General features: G+C 39.0%; 1 protein-coding gene across 40 annotated transcripts in view; it reads left to right on the top strand.

The window, feature by feature from the left end:
- Positions 1-20,785, top strand: part of NIN (ninein) — a 98,346-nt gene that overhangs the window by 61,641 nt on the left and 15,920 nt on the right. For 21 of the 40 annotated variants that reach the window (XR_012002165.1, XR_012002163.1, XR_012002164.1 and 18 more), the window contains 11 exons: positions 1,257-1,762; positions 2,586-4,730; positions 6,017-6,142; positions 6,251-6,320; positions 8,221-8,436; positions 11,811-11,924; positions 14,602-14,724; positions 15,783-15,896; positions 16,858-17,004; positions 18,587-18,766; positions 20,068-20,217. Coding sequence is in view for 28 of the 40 variants with exons in the window: in XM_072761528.1 (XP_072617629.1) it covers positions 1,257-1,762; positions 2,586-4,730; positions 6,017-6,142; positions 6,251-6,320; positions 8,221-8,436; positions 11,811-11,924; positions 14,602-14,724; positions 15,783-15,896; positions 16,858-17,004; positions 18,587-18,766; positions 20,068-20,217 (3,891 nt within the window). In the remaining 12 variants the exon portion in view is untranslated. Of the gene's footprint in view, positions 1-1,256; positions 1,763-2,585; positions 4,731-6,016; positions 6,143-6,250; positions 6,321-8,220; positions 8,437-11,810; positions 11,925-14,601; positions 14,725-15,782; positions 15,897-16,857; positions 17,005-18,574; positions 18,767-20,067; positions 20,218-20,785 lie in introns of all 40 variants that reach the window. The other 19 variants (XR_012002158.1, XR_012002155.1, XR_012002156.1 and 16 more) reach the window with 2 other exon arrangements.

The following is a 20,785-nucleotide window of genomic DNA, read 5'->3' as shown; positions in this document are numbered from 1 at the left end:
GCTTTTGTATGTAGGACATTCTTAATTCTTTTCACTTTCTATACAGCATCACTTTCTATACATTTCCTCTTGGGTCTGCTGGCTACCCAAAACCCCCTTCCTCAGGATGGTTTCATAGGCTGGGTATATGAGGCCTTGTCCTCCTAGGAGAGAGTTTCTCCAAAATGTATTATCTTCAGCTCTAGCAAGCATGGAACTTGAATGAAGGTCAATAGGTTATTTCCAACTGGTTCGAAAACATCTTAATAAAACCAAAAGAACCCTTTGATATAGTTAGCATTAGATACAAGGTCTGAACCCTCCACCATGTTGCTTCAACATATATTTTTAGTCTTCTCTTTTACCTTCTCCTCCAGTCAAACCAGTAGTTCACTGTTCTGCATCAGACCATCCTCTTTTGTTCATGCTATTACATGCTGTATTATTTCTTTTAGCTCTTGAACGTCTACTTACGCTCTAGAGTTTATATCAAATGCTACCTCTTACATGAACCCATTCCTAAATACCCTTGACCAAATGTGATTTTTTCCCCCTCTTTGGATTTCCAACTTACACTGTAGCTCTGTTTTCTATACCTTTTATGTTTTACATTCTGCCTTGTAATATACTTGTTGGCACTTGTCAAAACCATGTCTAGAGTGGTTTCTCCTTGATGGAAGGACTATATCTTACCCAACTTTGTGTCCCCACAAGGCCCACAATGTGCCTATGATAGATGTTCAATAAACATGTGAATTTAATTATTTTAAGTCTCTACATTTATAGTTGGACAGGATGCCTGGGAAGACAAATGGTATCTATGTGAAAATCTAGTCGTTTTTATCAGAGTTGTTCAGAAACTAATAAAATTTGGGGCACCTGGGTGGTTTAGTTGGTTGACTGTTAGACTCTTGATTTTGGCTCAGCTCATGATCTTGGGGTCGTGGGATGGAGCCCTGTATTAGGCTACCTGCTCAGTGTAGAGTCTGCTTAAGATTCTCTCCCTATGCTCCCCCACACTCATATGCACGCGTGTGCGCTTGCTCTCTCTCTCAAATAAATAAATAAAATCTTAAAAAGAAACTAATAAAATTCAACCTAATTAAAAAGGAAAGGAAACAATGCTTGACTCAAATATATCCTATTCAACATGTTTTCAAGTTGTTACAATGGGAAAACTGAGGAATGTCTCATAGGAAAAAGTAGTTACAGCCCCAGTAACCTCTCTACGGCCTGGAGTTGAATAACCTTGTGGTGGTTTCATTTTCTGACTTTAGGTGCACCATTATGAAAAGCAGTTAGATGAAACCAAGGTCACCTGTGAAAAGGAGCAAGAGAACATGAAGCAAAAGTATGAGAATGAAGTGCATGTCTTGGAAAAACAAATAAGTGACCTTAAAAATGAAATTGCAGAACTTCAGGGCCAGGCAGTGGTGCTCGAGGAGGCACAACGTACAACTATCTGCAGACACGAGGATGAGAAAAAGCAACTGCAAAGGAAGTGGGATGAGGAAAAGACTCACCTGCAGGAGAAACTGAAGCTGGAATACGAGTTGAAACTCAAGGCTAGCCTGGAGCAGGCCGAGGAGAGCTTTAACCAAGAGAGAGAGGGACTCATTCAAAATGGCACCTGGACAGAAGAGAAGGTGAGAGGCTTGACTCAGGAACTAGAGCAGTGTCACCAGGAGCAGCTGAAAAGCCTGATGGAGAAGCACAGTCTGGAAAAAGAGGAGTTGCGAAAAGAGCTCTTGGAAAAACACCAAAGGGAACTTCAAGAGGGAAGGTAAGAGATGGGGGAAATGGAGAAAACCTGGGCACTGTCCCTTGGAGGCGCCAGAAATTTCAGCCTGTTAAAGAGACTTTGACTAGACTCGTTAGTTTCTCAACCCCTTTTGCCATTGTTTAGACCTAAGTCTGTCCTGGGGTTATTGGAACTATTCTGTTTCTTTCAAAGACCATACTTCTTGTATCAGCAAGCATCCTTTCATGTTCCGGATGAGAATAATTATTGTGTGCTAAGAAATGCTATTTGTAAACTAAATTCTGGGTTAAGTTCTATTGCTCTCCAAATTATGCCGCTTTGTGCTTACCTTCCTCACAGGAAATCTAAGGTACATTTGAGGGCTCTGATGCTTCATTCTCTGATTAACTGGGTGCTGCTTTATTCATATAATGAATAAGTTAATAGATATGGTTTATAGGACTACTGTCCTCCAATGTATACTTAAGTAAAAAGAAGGAATTGTATATATTTCCCAAGTTAGGGATTAGGTTAAGATGCATTTGATCATTAACGTGAAACAGCAGTTTACATATTCCATAAACAAATACATTCAGGAGAATGCCAAAGAAGTTGGTTTCTAACTTTTCCCTCTAAATGCAGAAAGAGGTAAGTCTTTTAAATTAATGATGGCTGCCAGTCTTAGCTCTCAGAAATGAGATCCTGTCTCTGTATGAAATTCATTACATAGGAATAAGTGAAGACCATTTTCAGAGAGCATTTAAATTGTTTGCCTGTCAGCTTCTTCTATGCATGGGAAAATGTTTTTTGTTTGCTTCTGGAGTTGGTGGCAGTTTCAGTAATGCTGTGTGTTGACTACATTTAGGGAAAAAATGGAAACTGAGTGTACTAGAAGAACCTCTCAGATAGAAGCAGAGTTTCAGGCCAATTGTCAGAAAGTCACTGAGCGCTGTGAAAACACCCTGCGAAGCCTCGAGAGCCACTACCACCAAGAGCTGAAGCAGCTCCTGGAGCAGCAGCTTGAGGAGAGATCCCAGTGGGAGTTTGAGAAGGATGAGCTCACCCAGGAGTGCATGGAAGCCCAGGAGCAGCTTAAGGAGACTCTGCAGAGAGAGAAAGCAACTTCTCTGGTCCTGGCCCAGGAGAGAGAGATGCTGGAGAAAACATACAAGGAACATTTGAATAGTATGGTTGTTGAAAGGGAGCAGCTACTCAAAGACCTGGAAGATCTAAGAAACGTGTCCAGAAGTCAACAAAGCCTACTCTCCGACCACATACTTCAGCTGAAGGGCAGTCATGAAAGGGAGGTGGAGGACTCCGAACAGGGCCTGTGCCAGGCAGGGGCCTCCGAGGAGCTGGCCAGCCAGCAGCTTGAGAAGCTAGAAATGGAACGTGACCGGGAGAGGCAGGAAATGCTGGCCAAACTTCAGGCCATGGAGAGTGTCCACAAAGTGACCTGTGAGAAAGCGGATCAGGAGAGGGCTGAGATGAGCACAGAAATCTCCTGGCTTCAGAACAAAATTAAGGAAATGCAGCAGGTGGTGGCTTCTCTCTCCAGGAGAGAGAGTGGCTGCCAGGCAGTGGCAGGGGAGGAGGCAGAAGGAAGTGGAGCCATGTCCCTGGTTCAGCAAGGAGAGCAGTTGTTGGAAGAGAATGGAGATGTCCTCTTAAGCCTGCAGAGAGCTCATGAGCGAGCTGTGAAAGAAAACGTGAAAATGGCCACGGAAATTTCAAGACTGCAACAGAAACTGCAAAAATTAGAGCCAGGGTCGGTAATGTCGTCTTGTCTAGATGAGCCAGCTTCCGGATTATTTGGAAATTCTGCAGAACAAACAGAGCCCTTTTTACTACAAAATCAAATGAAGCAAGCAGAAGGTGGAAGCACGCCATGCGTCCTAAGTGACCTACAAGACGACGAGGCACGAGATCTGGGAAGTACAGGGACGAGCTCTGCTCAGAGACAGGAGGTCAAAATGGAGGCATCTGAAGCATCAATAGAGAGTTTTTCCGAGCTCGAAAATAGTGAAGAGACCAGGACTGAGAGCTGGGACCTGAAGAATCAGATTTGTCAGCTTCGGGAACAGCTAATGATCTTACGTGCAGATTGCAGTCGAGCTTCTGAAAAGAAACAGGACCTACTCTTTGATGTTTCTGTGCTGAAAAAGAAACTGAAGATGCTTGAGAGGATCTCTGAGGCCTCCCCCAAGTATAAATTGTTATATGAAGATGCCAGCAGGGAGAATGACTGTCTCCAGGAAGAGCTGCGGGTGATGGAGATGCGCTACGATGAAGCACTAGAAAGTAACCAAGAGCTCACTTCCCAAGTGTTCAAACTGCAGGATGAACTAAAGAAAGTGGAGGAGGTGACGGAAACATTCCTCAGCCTGGAAAAGAGTTATGATGAGGTCAGAAGAGAAAATGAGGAGCTGCACGTTCTGGTTTTGAGACTTCAAGGCAAGATGGAGAAGCTTCGGGAAAGAGCAGTGCTACAGTGTGACTGCTTCTCCTTGTGGGAAGCCCACTTAGGGAAGCTGGAAGTCCAGCCTGAGGGAAAGGTGCTTGGACTACAGCAGACACTGGATGAGCATGTGCCAGAGGTGATGAACGTACACCATCTTATAGAAGAGCATTACCAAGAAGACCAGTACCTCGAGCAGGAGAACACACAGCTCCTGGAAAGAGTACAAGCAAGTGAAATTGCCTGGCTACACAGAACAATCCGAACCCATGGAGAAAAGCCCAAGGTACAGAACCAGGGTATACTGGAGGAAGACACTGCTCTCCTAGGCCTTCAAGACAGACATCTTCCACATGGGGCCACCATTGCAGAGTTAGAACTGGAGAAAAAAAAGCTGCAAGAGCTGACTAGGAAGTTGAGGGAGAGGGTTGCTGCTTTAGTTAAGCAAAAAGATGTTCCTTCTCAGGGAGAAAACGAGGAAGAACTGAAGGCAATGATGCATGACTTGCAAATCACGTGCAGTGAGATGCAACAAAAAGTTGAACTTCTGAGGTAACGTATACACCTTGTAAACTTCACGGAATCCCAAGAGCACCTCACAACATCTAACTTCCACTGCTTGCTATGCCTAGAGAAACTAACCTGTTAGTCTTCAAGAAGGGAGCACTACCATAGACTTTCTCCTGCTTCTGTGTCATATTAACAAATAGAATAACCTGGCCTAGGAGGCATTCCCTTCCTCTATAGGAAATAAATGTCGTTCATTTGGGGTGGCATAATGGAGAGTGTTTGCTGTTTAACCACGTGCATCATTAATGTACGTCAAGTCTTTAACTCTCTTCTAGCATTTTCTTTGGATGGATAGTTTTTTTATTTTGTTTTTGCTAAATGTTATTTTAGCATTTTCCTCATTTGGTAGAACATGTTATTTTCCTCATTTGGTAGAACATGTTCTATAAGTATGCCTTTTGTTTATTAACTCACTTAGTAGATAAGAACTCATACTAATATAGGAAGCATGCTTTTTGTGGCTTATAGTTTTTCACTTATATCACTTGAAGGACATGCTGGTATTCTGTAAACAATGGAAGTTTATCTTAGAATGTATCATTTTATTGAAGAGCGATCAGATTCTAATCAGTGTGCTCGAAATAAAGACAAAAATGAAACCAATCTGAACCATTGCTCACTTGACTTTATACAACATGATTGCAATAGTCTTAACAAACTTGTTTTAAAAAACTTATAAAATATTACATGTTTCTGAATTATCTTAATGATATGAAAATTTAATTCTGGATGTAGTTTTTCTTCGGACCATTTTTAGTTCTAAAAATCCTAGGATATAATGAGTTGGGGGAAAAATCACAAAGTAAACATGAGTGTACATATTTCAGTGTGGTCTTTTATTTATGTAGGGAACTTTCTTTCCCTAGGTACCCTGAGGCCTGTAACTAAAGCTAAATACAGCTTAGTAAGATGGCTTATGCTTATTCAGAGCCAGTAGGACTTGAGACTGAGATAAATGAAGTTACTCAAAGCAGTATGCTTGCCACTGAGAAAATTAGCAACCATGGTGGGCAGAGTCTCAATTCCTGTCTCCATGCTCAAGTGTTTTAGCCACACTTCCCTAACGTCTTTTAGTGAAATCCTTAACTTCCCAAAAGAAATGAGTCAATATGTCATAGCTTGACTTCCATTACTAAAAGTCTACTAATTTAGACTTCTCTTTTTAACTGGCATGGAATACTTGTTTTATTGGAAATTACTAGAAAGCATTTTCCAAAGATGCCAGATGATTGCCTTATTATAACTATTTTTTTATCTCTGTAATTCAGATATGAATCTGAGAAGCTTCAAGAAGAAAATTCTATTTTAAGAAATGAAATTACTACTTTAAATGAAGAAGATAGCATTTCTAACCTGAAATTAGGGAAATTAAATGGATCTCAGGAAGAAATGTGGTAAGACATATACTTAAATTTTCTTAAGGCATTTTTGTGAGGACTAAAACTGTTTTGCTTCCACTTTTAAAGCCTAACTCTTAGGTTCTATTTTCACTGTCCTTTTAGGCAAAAAATAGAAACTGTAAAACAGGAAAAAGCGGCAGTTCAGAAGATGGCTGAAAATTTAAAGAAACAGGTAAGGAGATACTTACTATTTCCCAGTGTTTTTTGATTCTGAAATTGTCTTTATTTGTTATTTATAAATTTATAGGACATGCTACTGCATTAACATGTAGCTAATGATGGTAAACTTGTAAATCCTGAATTTCAGAATGGAAACTCATCCCTGCTGACTCTAAACTAGGTTTCTGTTTCTTGGTGACTATAATAATCTACCAATTATTTCTAGATTCTGAGTGCTTAATACAAGCTTTGTAATCAGTGGGAATGGGGAGATGATACCTCTAAAACCATATCTCTGAGATACTAGCTCTATCCCTCACATTCTTGCAATTAATATTACCTTGTTCCTCTTTTATCACCATGATTGAAACCAGAAAGCTAAGTTCAGATATAGAGTAATAGTTCATCACTATATCTTTTCATAGAATTACAATGTATTCAGTTAGCTTGAGCCATTCAGTGCCCAATTTGTGTAATCTCACAACATGCAGTTGTGCAAGCGAAGGCCATTTAAGAATCTGTCTGAAACAAGGGTGCCTAGGTGGCTCAGTTCGTTTAGGTAGCTGTCTTCAGCTGGGCTGATGGTCCCAGCGTCCTGGGATCTCGCCCTGCATCAGGCTCCCAGCTCAGTGGGGAGTCTGCTTCTCCCTTACCTTCTGCATCTACCCCTACTTGTGTGCTCTCCTTTCCTCAAATGAATAAAATCTTAAAAAAAAAAAAAAATCTGTCTGAAACAGCCAAAAGACAAGGATATCCTGGGAAAAAAGCATTTTTCAGAACTTGAAACAGACAAGGTCTTAAGATCCAAAATATATTCTGTACTCTTACAAATAAATGGCAAAACCCAGTTGAAAGCAGATAATTGATTTGAGGAGTTAAGTAAAGGGAAAAAATACAACATATAAAAAGATAACCTTATTAGGGAAGTACAAATTAATTTTCTTTTTTTCATCTTTCAGATTAGCAAAAATTAAACATAGCATCTAGACTTTTAAAAAGTGTGAGGAAATGAATGTACTCATTCATTCTTGATAGGACTATAAGTTGACAACAATATGAGGAAGGTACTTTGGAGATACCTATCAAAACAGTAATGTGGGGGCACCTGAGTGGCTCATGGGCTGCCTGGGTGGCTCAGCGGTTGAGCATCCTCCATCAGCTCAGAGCATCAGAGCATGATCCTGGGGTCCTGGGTTCCCTGTGGGGAGCCTGCTTCTCCCTCTGCCTCTGTCTCTGTCTCAATCTCGCTCTGTGTCTCATGAATAAATAAATTAAATCTTAAAACAAAAATAGTAATGTGTATGCAGACCTTCTAAGCCAGCAGCCTTACTTCTAAGAAAATGATCCTAAATACAAAATGCTACCATGTGTAAATGAATTTTTCAAAAGATTGTTCTGTATCTTCATAATAAAAAGAATGATAACAAACCTATACGTCTGTCAATGTGGGAATGGAATGTCTTGACACATAGAATATACTATAGCCACTTAAAAACAGCATGTGGTAGTTTCTGAATGGACTGAGTTAGAAAGATAAAAGTCTGTAAGTTGCTATAAGGGGAAAAAGCAGGCTGTCCAAACATCTGAAATGATTCAAATTTTTGTTATAAAGAGAAAAACATCTATGTGCATACGAGCTTTGTATATACATAGAAAATAGTCTGGAAAGATACATACCCAGCTGTGAACAGTGGAGTGAGACTGAACTGAGGATCTGTCACTTCTTCGTACACTTCCCAGCTGATTGAATATGTAATAATGAGCACTGTATTATTTCTATTATTAAGGGTGTGGGTGTACGTATATACATATAAATATTTATCTACATAGAGGAAAGAACCAGGTACTTTCTATATCTGTTTTCTCCTACAAGTCGGGTAACTAGTTTTTAAAATTCATTTCAATTTAATTAGATTTCAGAATTAAAAACCAAAAACCAACAGTTGGATTTGGAAAATATAGAACTTAGCCAAAAGAACTCTCAAAATGAGAAAGAACTGCAAGAACTTAATGAACGTCTGGCAGAAATGCTATGCCAGAAGGATGAAGAGCCAGGACACAGTACATTTGAGGAATGGAAACAAGAAAAGTCTAATCTGAAAGAAGAACTGGAACAATGCAAAGCGCAGGTATGGAGTATGGCCACGCTACAGTCTTCTGGGAGGAAATCCCAAGAAATAAAACAACACTGTTATTAAATTTATGTATAAAGTCTTAATAATTAAAACAGTGTGGTACCAGCAGATGAACAGGCAAATAGAAAGTATAGAATTGGACTCCAGTGGAGATGGAAACTTAGTATATAACAAAGGTACCTTCTCAAATCAGTGGGGTAAAGATGAATATATATATTTTTAAATAAGTGGTTCCTGGACAACTCTGTGGACATTTGGGAACAAATAAAATTAGAACCATACCTTATACAGTATGTAAGGATAAACTCAAATTGGAATAGGAGTCTAAATATCAGAAACAAAACTAGGTAAGTACTAGAAGAAAATATGGATGAGTTTGTCTTACCTTAGTGTAGAGAAAAGCCATCCAACTATGACTCATAAACCAGAGACAAAAAAAAAAAAGAAAATTATTAAGAAAAAATTTTCATGGCAAAAAATACCATAAACGAAGTCAAAAGACAATTCACAAACTAGGAGAAAAATATTTATATCACATACCACAGAGAGTAGGGCTAATATGCTTACTATGTAAAAAGCTCTTAAAAATTCATGGACTTAGGACCAAAATCTGATCACAAACTGAGAAAAAACATGAATAAATAATTCACCAAAAAAAAAGAGAGAGAGAGAGATAAAAATAGCCCTCAAGCCCATGGGAAATACCCGAAATCAGAGTGCCTGGGTGGCTCAGTTGGTTAAGCATCTGCCTTCAGCTCGGGTCATGCTCTCAGGGTTCTGGGATCCAGCCCTGTGTGAGGTTCCCTGCTCAGCAGGGAATCTGCTTCTCCTCTCCCTCTGCTCCACCTCCTGCTCAAGTTCTCTCTCTCTTTTTCTCTCTCAGTCAAATAAATAAATAAAATCTTTTTTAAAAATGCCCCAGATCACTCATAATTAGAAAACTGTAAATTAAAAAAATGCTGATAAATCTTTTCTCACCTATGTAATTGGAAGCAATTTAAAAATAGGACTTTCAAAAAATAAAAAAATAAAAAAATAAAAAAATAAAAAAATAAAAATAGGACTTTCTATTGGCAACACTTTGGGGAAGCAGGTACTTTTATACATTGCTGGTGGGGGTGTAAAATGGCATTATCCTTCTGGAAGGAAATTTCCCACTACTTGACAAAATTACATATGAGCTTACCATTTGTCCCAAAAATCCTCTTTCTAGGGATTTACCTAAAGGTACACTTCCAACAATGTGAGTATTCATATGTACAGAGCTTGGAAACAACCTAGATGTTCATACATAGGAGAGTGGTTGGATAAATATGATGGATACAGTGACACCTTAAAGTACTATTATGTAGCTATAAAAGGAAGGAAAGAAGGGAGAGAGGGAAACAGAGAGAGAAAGACCTCTACGGATATGAAATTATTTCCAGGACATAATGTTAAGTGAAAAAGAAGAGCACGAAAAAGTACCGAGTGCCTCTGTTCATGTAAGAGAGAAAGGGACGTTGAAAAATACACATATACTTGCTCATTTGTGTGAGAGAAACACAAGAATGATAAACCAGAAACTAAAGATTCGGTTACCTGTAGAGAATGGGCGGGAAAGGGATGGAAGAGAGGAATAGGAATGTTGTCAAAGGAGTGAGGGAAAGGAGTACCATTACCCTGAGTATATCTTTTCACATAGCTCTGGCTCTTAGAATCAAGCAATGTTTTACAAGCTCTTCACATACCCCAAAATAAATGCACAATTAAAATCAATCAAGATGGCGGGGGATACCAACAAGGAATACAAACACTAAGAAATGAACCTAACCATATTATAAATGGGTAACATAATTACAATGGGGAAGAAAATAATCAAGTAATTTGGAAATTATTATCTGACTTCATACTGTAGGGCTAAAGATAGAAAGATGTGTACACAAATGCTGTAATAAGCTAGTCAGTAAATGTGTTTGTCATGGGGGAGAAGTTAGTAATTCCGAAACTGTGTATGTTAGAATTGAAAAAATAACTAGCTGGATTATAGGCAACAGAACTGAGTCTCTCACTGTTGGAGAAGGAAGCTCTAAGTAAGAAAATGGGGAAATTAAAATGAACCCTCTGGTGTTAGGCTGGAATTTGAGGTATTAGTATAAACTCACATTTCTTAATATGTGTACAGATTGAGACAAAGCTTTAGGTATTTGAATATAGAGTGCCCAGATCTTGGGGTCTAAACACCATTCTTCTATAGAAGAAATCAGGGCTCCTTGGAAAATGATTGATTCCAGGGCAGGAGCAGGGAAAATGCAGGATGTGCCTGGAACACCTCATGGTATCAGAAAGAAAAAAGTGTTTAAAAAAAGAGGGCATATTAAAAGGACACAGAGCCCCACCTGAAGGAGCTTCTAATGGTTTGGTTAACAGCTGGAATGGTTTGATCAACAAAATAAGTAATTCTAGTATAGCATAAAATAAATATAAAATAAATGTGTATGGGTACATCCTGATATTAAAAGTTAAATAAGGGATCCCTGGGTGGCGCAGCGTTTTGGCGCCTGCCTTTGGCCCAGGGCGTGATCCTGGAGACCCGGGATCGAATCCCACATCGGGCTCCCGGTGCATGGAGCCTGCTTCTCCCTCTGCCTGTGTCTCTGCCTCTCTCTCTTTCTGTGACTATCATAAATAAAAAAAAAAATTAAAAAAAAAAAGTTAAATAAATGAGGGAGAAATAACAGTTCTTCTTCACGGCAAAATTCCAGTTAATAAATGTAGAAAGAAAGAAGGAAATAGAAAGTCATCATTAGGCAAACACGAGAGTTAATAACTGTTGTAGGCAAAAATCCACTGAAGTAAACCAACAGGAGTTTCAAGAGAAACACGATATTTGTTGTCTCAAACTATCTCCCCCGAGAGAAGGTAGCTTTGCAGTGAACAAACCTGCAAAACCTACGTGAGAAATTATGTTCGTACCGTTTAGGTGCACGATCTTTCAAAAGACAGTTTTGACTGAGGATAATGATCATAAAGGAAAGGAAAAAAAGAAAAGATGAAATCAGAGAGGGAGACAAACCATAAGAGACTCTTAATCAGGAAACGAACTGGGGATGGCAGGAGGGGAGGGAGTTAGGGGAGTAACTGAGTGATGGGCATTAAGAAGGGCACATGATGTGGTGAGCACTGGCTGTTAAGACTGAGAATCACTGACCTCTACCTTGGAAACCAATAATACATTATATGTTAATTAATTAAATTTAAATTTAAAAAAAGAAGTGTGTCCTGAATTTGGGCTAGGGTTTCCTGACCTCTGCCTTTTGCGAACCTAGTAAATTTCCCCAAGCTACAGGAAGATGTCCCTTACTTGACTTTCTAATTTTTCCTCTTAGTCCTCAGCTTTAGTGTCTTCTCTGGAGGCAGAGCTCTCTGAAGTTAAAATACAGACTCATATGGTGGAACAGGAAAACCTCCTTCTCAAAGATGAACTGGAGAAAATGAAACAAGTAAGACTGCTGCTTGGAGTGGGTGGCAGCGGGGAGACTCCTAGAACAATATGGCACCTGATGGTCTGGTTTTCTAGCCACCAAATATCTTTCATATAGAGTCCTGTCAACCTGCTTAGTAAAACTGAGGGTTTGCAGAATGAGCCCACTTATAAGAAAGGGCTCCTAGTGCTAATTCTCTGAATGCTGTTCTAGTTGTGTAACTTACATATGCTGTAGCCTGGAATTCTGTACTAGAAATCAATCACAACCACTTCAATTTAGGAATTTGTTGTTCTGCTCTCTTCTGGCCAGGTGATAAAGCAATATAAGTTTGTCTAAAAGAAAGTGACTCTCTTGCTCGTAACTTTAGTAACTATTCATCTAGATTTGTGAGACATAGGTGAAGCTCGTCCCTCTTTCCCTTTATTCTTATAGAAAGTTTGAGGCATCTCTCCCGGGCGAATGAGTAAATTCTAGAACATTATCAGGGATGCAGTCTCACTTAGCAATTTGGCTTAAAGAAACCTATTTCAAAGTTTCAAACAAAGACTTGCTTTTAAATATAAGAGGGTTCACCTTAAAGTTATATCCTGAATGTTGTCCTTTTTTAAATTCTTTATTCTGAACTTTGAGCACTCCTGATTTATAAATCAGGATTCTGCTTTTTTAATTTGCTTCACCATAGATTTACTTTGATACTATGACATCCTTAGATTATAAAATTCTCTCACTTGTGTCTGTTCAGCTTATGAGCATAAAGGTATCTTCTGAATGCTGAAATATTGAGTCTCTGCCACGGAATTTTATGTTGGTGTTGATCTGTTGACTCCTATAAGTCTTGATTTCCTAATAGGATTGTAATACTTCCAGGGAATTTGTATATCTCCTAATACCTAGTTTTGGTAACTGATAAAGAACTTTATAAGAACCCTTTCAAGTCAGGTGCTGCTATGCAAGGTTTATTTGTTCCGCCATAACAGAAGCTGTCTGCCATGATAAACATTCCAGAAATTAAAAGGGCCTTTCTGTAGTGCACAAGTATTCTAAAACTGTTATGACCAAGTTCATCCTTGTTACCATGGGCATACTTATCTCCTTTACATTTTGAAAATCTGTTGTTCAGTCTTTAAGATGTTAATGACGGGCTCCAAATCCATAGCATGGGAAATGCGTGTTTTGTGACTTCACTGAGCTAAAGATCAGAAGAAATGGAGTGGATCGGGGAGTAAAATAGCACGAGGAGGACATCATTCAGCACATTTTTATTGTATATTTTTTACAGAGGCATTGGTATAAATAGTGAAGTGGAAAAATGGTGAGCCCTTTCTGCCTTTGGTAGAAGTTGTTTCGTGGCACCTGGACTCTCTTGGATCACAACAGTAGGACAGTATCCAGCCCATTGTTGCTGCTGTACAGCTTGGGCCTAGGAAGTATGTGCCACTCTGTAGGACCTAATACAAGTAAAAGTATTTTGTGAATGAGAAATTCTCTGTTGCACAGAAAAGAAATACAAGTAGCATCAGCAGAACTCTCGTGCCAGTCTGTACACTCAAAACGGTACCAAGTTTTATGAGGGTCTGGGGGCAAGAAAGCAAGGTAGCTAGCAAAGGAGACCGGTCCTTTCATAAACCAATGCCTAGCCACTTTAAAATACATTTTCCTATGTCCTTCTGACTTCAGATTTGTAAGGTATGCTGGACTTGTTGTCAGTTGAAGATAAGATTCAACCCTTAAAGTCTATTTTGTCATTCCTAAAGCTAAATGTGTAAGAACTTACAGTGTGAAGTAAAATGATGGCCATAAAATCATCATGAATAATAAAGAATTGAAAACGTGAAAGCCAGGTGAAACAGAGGGAAATTTAAAATGTACGAACTCTGGGAAAGAAGTATAAGAAATCATCAGTCTCTTTAAGGCAGTATTTGTGGAGAGATGCGAATTACTCCTCCACCCAGGGACATTTAGCCATGTCTAGGGCCATATTTGGTTTTCACAAGTGGTGTGTGGGGAGAGGAGTGCTACAGGCATCTGATAGGTAAAACCAGAGAGGCTGTAACCATCCTCCAGTGCACAGCATAGCCCCCAAAACAAAGAATTATCTGACCAAAAGCATCAATCCTAGTAAGGCTGATACCGAAACAGAAAAGGAACGGTCTGGTTTGTCTTGACTCCAGTACAGAGGAGGAAGCCAGTGTGTCCACCATTAACATTTTACTAAGCAAGGCAGTTTTGGCCTCTTCCAAAGGGAAAATGCTGATTGTTTTAGCTTTAAAACTTGCCCTTTGATGCACTGTACTTGGTTCACGGATTCTATAGTCTATACTGAGATTTCTGAAAAAGATTTTTTTCTAGTTAAAAAAGCGTGAGGAAAATGTATTGTGCTATAGACATACACAAGTTATACTGGTAACAGAATGGCAGTATTTTACCCTGAAGGTAAAAACGGAAAGCCAGGACCACTATGTAATGGTGTCTGTCTATGTGAATCTATTTGGGCAGATATTTTGGCAGTCATTAGAGATTGGAGAGAATCTAGCAGGGAACATTTTGTTAAATTTAATTCCCTAGAGTTTATATGTCCCCTGAAATATCTATGCAGATAGGGAAATAGCAGCAGCCACGAAAATGCCCTGTTTATAAATACCTCTTTATAAGTACAGCCATGAGATATGATGGGATTGTTTATCTCTTACAGCTGCACAGATGTCCTGATCTCTCTGACTTCCAGCAAAAACTTTCTAGTGTTCTAAGCTACAATGAAAAACTGCTGAAAGAAAAGGAAGCTCTGAGTGAAGAATTAAATAGCTGTGTGGATAAGGTAGTAAACATAAGACTTTTTACCACTATTGTACAGTATATACCATAATGAGCATTTCTCTGGACAGTGGCACATGGGCCTCTCACTTCACCCTAATTGTTCCAAGGTCTCCGAGAGCAGCAGTTCGGCTGCCCTTATGTGATCTCAGAATTCCTGAGGTCATGATTTTGATAGGAGTCTACATTGGTTAATAATTATTATATATATAGTTTATCTTATTTTAATATATAACCATGCTACTTAATATGTATTATTGAAATGTCTGTGTATTTGTTTGTTATTTATTTATTATTTTGAGCACGAGTAGAGGTGGGGGACGGGGGGAGAGGGGGCCAGAGAGAATCTTAAACAGGCTCCATGCCCAACCTGGGGCTCAGTCTCATGACCCTGAGATCAGGACCTTAGCCAAAATCAAGAGTCAGACCCTTAACCGACTGAGCCACCCAGATGCTCTTTAATGTATGTTATTTAAATATATCACTATTAACATATGATAGAAATATTGTTGCATTTAATAATCTGAGATCTATTACACTGACACTTTTTTTCTATTGTATTTTCCCTAGCAAACCCCCAAAACACTGCTTTTGTCCCACCTGCCCTAATAGGCATTCCATATTTTCCTATTATGGTACACTCTCGAGACTGGAGGGAGCTATGGGGAGGGGAGAGGGAAAAAGAGAATCCTAAGCAGGCTCTGTGCCCAGCCCAGAGCCCAAAGTGGGGCTCAATCTCATAACCCTGAGCTGAAATCAAGAGTCAGATACCCAACTGGCTAAGCCTCCCAGGGGCTTCTTGAAAATTCTAATTGCCTTCCAACCATTTCTCACCCACAATGAGGCAATGAGAGAGAAAAATGGAAATTGCCCCCCAAAAAGGAGACTCTTCAAAGTTAAAGGTAGAAAGGGAATCAGGAAAACACCTTTCTTTCACCTTGCCCTGCTCCACCATGTAAATAGATGGTGCTTGATCTTCTCAGCATATGCAGAGGTATATAAATTGAGGCTAGATGTATATGCAAATATGCGCTTGTTACCTCTTTTCTTTTCCTGGAACAGTTGGCAAAATCAAGTCTTTTAGAGCACAGAATAGCTACTATGAAGCAAGAACAGAAGTCTTGGGAACACCAGAGTGAAACCTTAAAGTCCCAACTAGTGGCTTCACAGGAAAAGGTATGTGGACAACTCTTGTTTCATCTGCGCAGTTAATATTCTCCTACATATTCCAACAGAGCTCCCCATAGAAAGAATATTCTAGGTGGACTTGGCCCAGGAAGGCTCAGAATGATTCAACTTGACTCATATCTGTCACATGCTATAGTGTGATGAAATAATTTGAACACTTCCCTCAAAGCTCATTATTATAATTATGAGATTATCTGATCATAAGGTGTAGAAATGACTGCTTGTTTCTCATTAAGAAAAAGGATTTCTTTTTTAAAAGATTTTACTATTAGAGAGAGGGAGAGAGATCGTGAGCAGGGGTAGGGGAGGGCAGTGGGAGAAGCAGATTACCCACTGAGCGGGGAACCCAATGCAGGACTAGATCCCAGAATCCTAGGATCATGACCTGAGCTGAAGGCAGACCTTAACTGACTGAGCCACCCAGGCACCCCTAGAAAAAGGATTTCTAAGGCAGATTCATGCCCTGTTAAAGATCTCTATCAACATTGCTTTTACAAATTTAAATTATTTTTAATTAAAATGGATATTAGATGTTAGCATGGAGTAGGGTTCTAACAACTATGGATTTTCATTTTCAACTAAGAGGTCCTTTGCTAACCAACACCACTGGCTAAAACACAATTTCTACGAGATTCAGTAAGGCCATCTTTTGTCTTGCCAGTTGGTTCTCACTGGTTCTATAAGATACCACTTGGTAATATACCAGATGACTATATCAGCAATACCTTGTTATAGAAACAGTTCATCATTGACCTAAATATAACATCCTGGGATTATAATACAGTATAATATCTGGGATTTCCACTAAGCTACTGAAAAGAGCTGTATATAGTAAATAGAAACAGAAGGGACTTTGGAAATCTCTTGTCCTAGCTCATTTGTTTCTGGGCATGCTTTGGTAAGACCATGAGGATCTGTATCACAGTGCAAGATTGTTCTCATGATGCAGGTCCAGAATTTAGAAGACACCCTGCAGAATGTAAACTTGCAAATGTCACTGATTAAATCTGACCTTCGAGTTACTCAGCAGGAAAAGGAGGCTTTAAAACAAGAAGTGGTGTCTTTATATAAGCAACTTCAGAATGCTGATGATAAGGTAATTTCTTTTTTATTGAGGTATAACTTTATACAGTAAGGTGCACAGATTTTAAGACTATAACGTAAGTTTTATAGATGCATACATGTATTGACATAAATATAGAGCTGACCCTTGAACAATGTAGGAGTTAGGATCCCCAGCTCCCTGTGCAGTCAGAAATCCACATATAATTTCTGACTCCCCCAAAACTTAAGTAGAATAGCTAAGGCTACTGTTGACTGGAAGCCTTACCAATAATATAAACAGTCAACACATATTCTGTGTATTATACATATTGTATACTGTATTCTTACAATAAAGCTAGAGAAAAGAAAATATAAAATACATTTATGGTACTGTATTTATCAAGAAATCTTAAAAAAAAAAAAGAAAAAAGAAATCTGTGTGTAAGTGGACCCATGCAATTCAAACCTGTGCTGTTCAAAGGCCAGTATGTATATTTTACATACCTATCAGTGTATATGCATATGTTTATATTTGCGTAAACACCTCCTAGCTCAAAATATAGAACATTTCCAGCACCCAGCAGTCTCTCTGGTCTCCCCTCCAGTTGATAACCACAAGGGAACCACTTCTCTACCCTCTGCCACCATAGGTTAGGGATGCCTGTTTCTGAACTTCATATAAATGGAACTGTAGTGACAAGGTTATTTTTTTGTATTGTGCAAGACAGAAGACCATGCTGAGTTATTTTATAGTAACAAAGCATATATTTCGATGTTGTATAAAGTGTGTTGTCTCATTTTAATATTTCACAATTCTGCTTCACCTATGTGTATATAAATGAAATGGAATTACAGATGTCAGCCTTGTGGAGATATTAAGATTTTGTCCTACCATAAAAGTAGGGCAGTTATTTTAATCCAGTTATTTTATATCTTGGTGATACTTTCATTTTACATATATATATGTAATATATAATTTTTAAGTGGGCTCCACACCCAATGTGGGGCTTGAACTCATGACCAAGAGTCTAAGAGTCAGCATGTTCTTACCAACTGAGCCAGCCAGGTGCCTTCTTTTTATTTTATTTTTTTTTTAAAGGAAAATAGTTGTTTCCATTTTTAACTTCTGGGCTGACATTTTTCCCAAAATGAGATTGTAACTTTTCTTTTTCATGTTTTGGCTTTAAAAGCAAAAGCCTTACCTACTTGTTCCCTTTTTTAAAGCAGTTTCCAGGACCCCCTAAAAAATCACTTTGGTAGCTAAAAGCATGTTCTGGAGTTCAGACCTCAATTACATAGACAGTTTGTGCTTAGGATTCTAAGAAAGGATCTGATTGCAAATGTGAAAAGAGTTTAGCTTGTGAAAGCTTTCAAGTTAGCCGTGGAGTTTGAAGTTCTCTTTGTGTCCTCTGTTTAACCAAAAGAATGGTTCTCTGGGGCCAAAGCATGAACTCCATAAGTATGAAGCAATTTTTAAGGCCACCGCACTCTATGCACTTGGGTTCTCTATAGAATTGGGACTTGCCCTACAGTTCTCTTTGCTGTTAAACTTGATGGGGCTCATCATTGAATAAATATACTCAAAACAGAAATCAGCTTGTTTTCAAGGCTTAACTCTTCAGTTTACTCTTAAGAACTGGGCCCCAGAAATAGCCAGCCATCCATCAGGATTCCATAACCAGCAGCAAAGGCTGACTTGGGACAAGATGGATCATCTGGTAAAGGAGGAACAACAGCTGCTTTGGCAAGAGAATGAGAGACTCCATACCGTGGTACGGAACACCAAAGCAGAGCTCACGCACTCCCGGGAGAAGGTGACTTAAAAAGCCACACATGGTGGCAAATGTTTGACAGTATTTAGTTTGATATGAAAATGAATGTTTGATATGATTGAAATGCTTCTAAGGTGTGGGTTTGAGTATTCTGCTATGACAGACTTACTTTAAGAATACATAATTAGGGCAGCCCGGGTGGCTGGGCGGTTTAGCGCTGCCTTTGGCCCGGGGTGTGATCCTGGAGACCCGGGATCGGGTCCCACGTTGGGCTTCCTCCGTGGGGCCTGCTTCTCCCTCTGCCTGTGTCTCTGCCTTTCTCTTTCTCTTTCTCTCTCTGTCTCTCATGAATAAATAAATGAATAATCTTTTTAAAATAAGAATACATAATTTATCACTTACTTGCAAATAATTTTATCCTGGTACATTTAGACAATATTTTTCATTTTATATGATCAGTTCTATATTAAAATCAGTGATTTTAACCCTCCTCTCCAGAATAGCCTCATGGAAATTATGTTAATCATATATCCTTCATTCAAATAGACTAACCGCCAAGACTGGTAGTACAAAAATAGCAAAATTAGACTCACAACTTGTTGGGCTAGCTCTTCATAAGAGAAAAGGTACCCCTTTTTAAAGACTCTGCATTTCAAGGTTAGAATGGTCTCTAAGGATGACTTTTTCCAGCCACTAAACTGATGTCTATATTCTTTACTTCTACTAAGTAGCTGACCAACTGTGTTTAACCTGTACTTAAACATCTCTTTGAAGGAAGAGCTCTCTGAAGAGCCATAGAGAGTCATTTAGAACATACTCTGTGCCAGAAACTCTGCTCTCAGTTGAACAATGTTGAACGAGATAGACATGGTCGCTGCCCTCATGGAACTTGGTTGAGATCAGTGCATTGTTTCAGATGTGAACCGTCCCAATACAAAGTTGATGGGACCTCATTGACTCAGTTGATCACCTCATTGACTCAAGTTATGTTCATGTCAGAGAGAAAGTGCCTGGGACTACATCTGTTTTCTGGACAGTCACACTATTGACTTCTAGCAGTTTGGTAGATCCAGAGGCCCCCTTTTCTTTGTCTGATCCTTACAGTGTTGGATTTTTAGACACAACCAGAGTAAAAATAGATTTACCTAGAAGGATCATTTCTTCCAGAATTGGCAGACTTGACTGGAAAAAAAAAAAAAAAAAAGAAGTTTTTAATACAACAAAACCCGAGTGCTGAAAAAAAAAAACTTTGCTTATGGTCATTGTGTTGTGTTGTGTTGTGTTTTGTTTTCTTGCCGGATGATTATATTAATATTTCTTCCTCTCACATATGTTCTTATTAGGTCCGTCAGTTGGAATCCAGCCTTATTCCTCCCAAGCATCAGAAACATCTAAACCCATCAGCTACTATGAAGCCCACAGAGCAAGAGAAGTTGAGCTTAAAGAGAGAGTGTGAACAGTTTCCAAAGGAACAGCCTCCTACTAATAGGAAGGTGAGTTTTGAGAGTTTATTCCATGTATCTATGTCCTTACTATGATGTGTCCCTGAGCATAGGCGTAGGTTTCTTTCCCTGCATGCTTCCAAGGAAATGATTACAGAGTTATATTTTGGTTCTTCTATTTATCTGTACTTTTGTAATCTTCTCAAATAGGGCCATAGTTCTTTTTGATTGAGTGATGGTTGAAAAGGAGCAGTTAACTTTAAGCGTACATAATGAAAATGGTTAATCATCTTCAGGAGTATTAAAGCCCTTTTAAATTAGTAGAATATATTTTTTAATATATATATCCTGAATATTAGAAACATTTTAACATGATCTGTATTCGTTACAAGTTGCTATATAACAAATTCAGACAACAAACATTGGTTGTCTCACAGTTTCTGTAGGTGGGGAATTCAGATGCAGCTCAGCTGAGTGGTTCTGGCTCAGGGTCTCATGAGGCTGCAGTCCACATACCAGCTGGGACTTCATTTATCTGAAGGCTTCACTGGAACTAGAGGATTCACTTCCAAGTCCAGTCATGTAACTGTGAGGAGGAAGCTTCTGTTCCTTGCTGGCT

This window comes from Vulpes vulpes, chromosome 6 (assembly GCF_048418805.1).
Source record: "Vulpes vulpes isolate BD-2025 chromosome 6, VulVul3, whole genome shotgun sequence".
Lineage (NCBI taxonomy): Eukaryota > Metazoa > Chordata > Mammalia > Carnivora > Canidae > Vulpes > Vulpes vulpes.
This window is presented reverse-complemented; position numbering and strand designations above follow the sequence as displayed.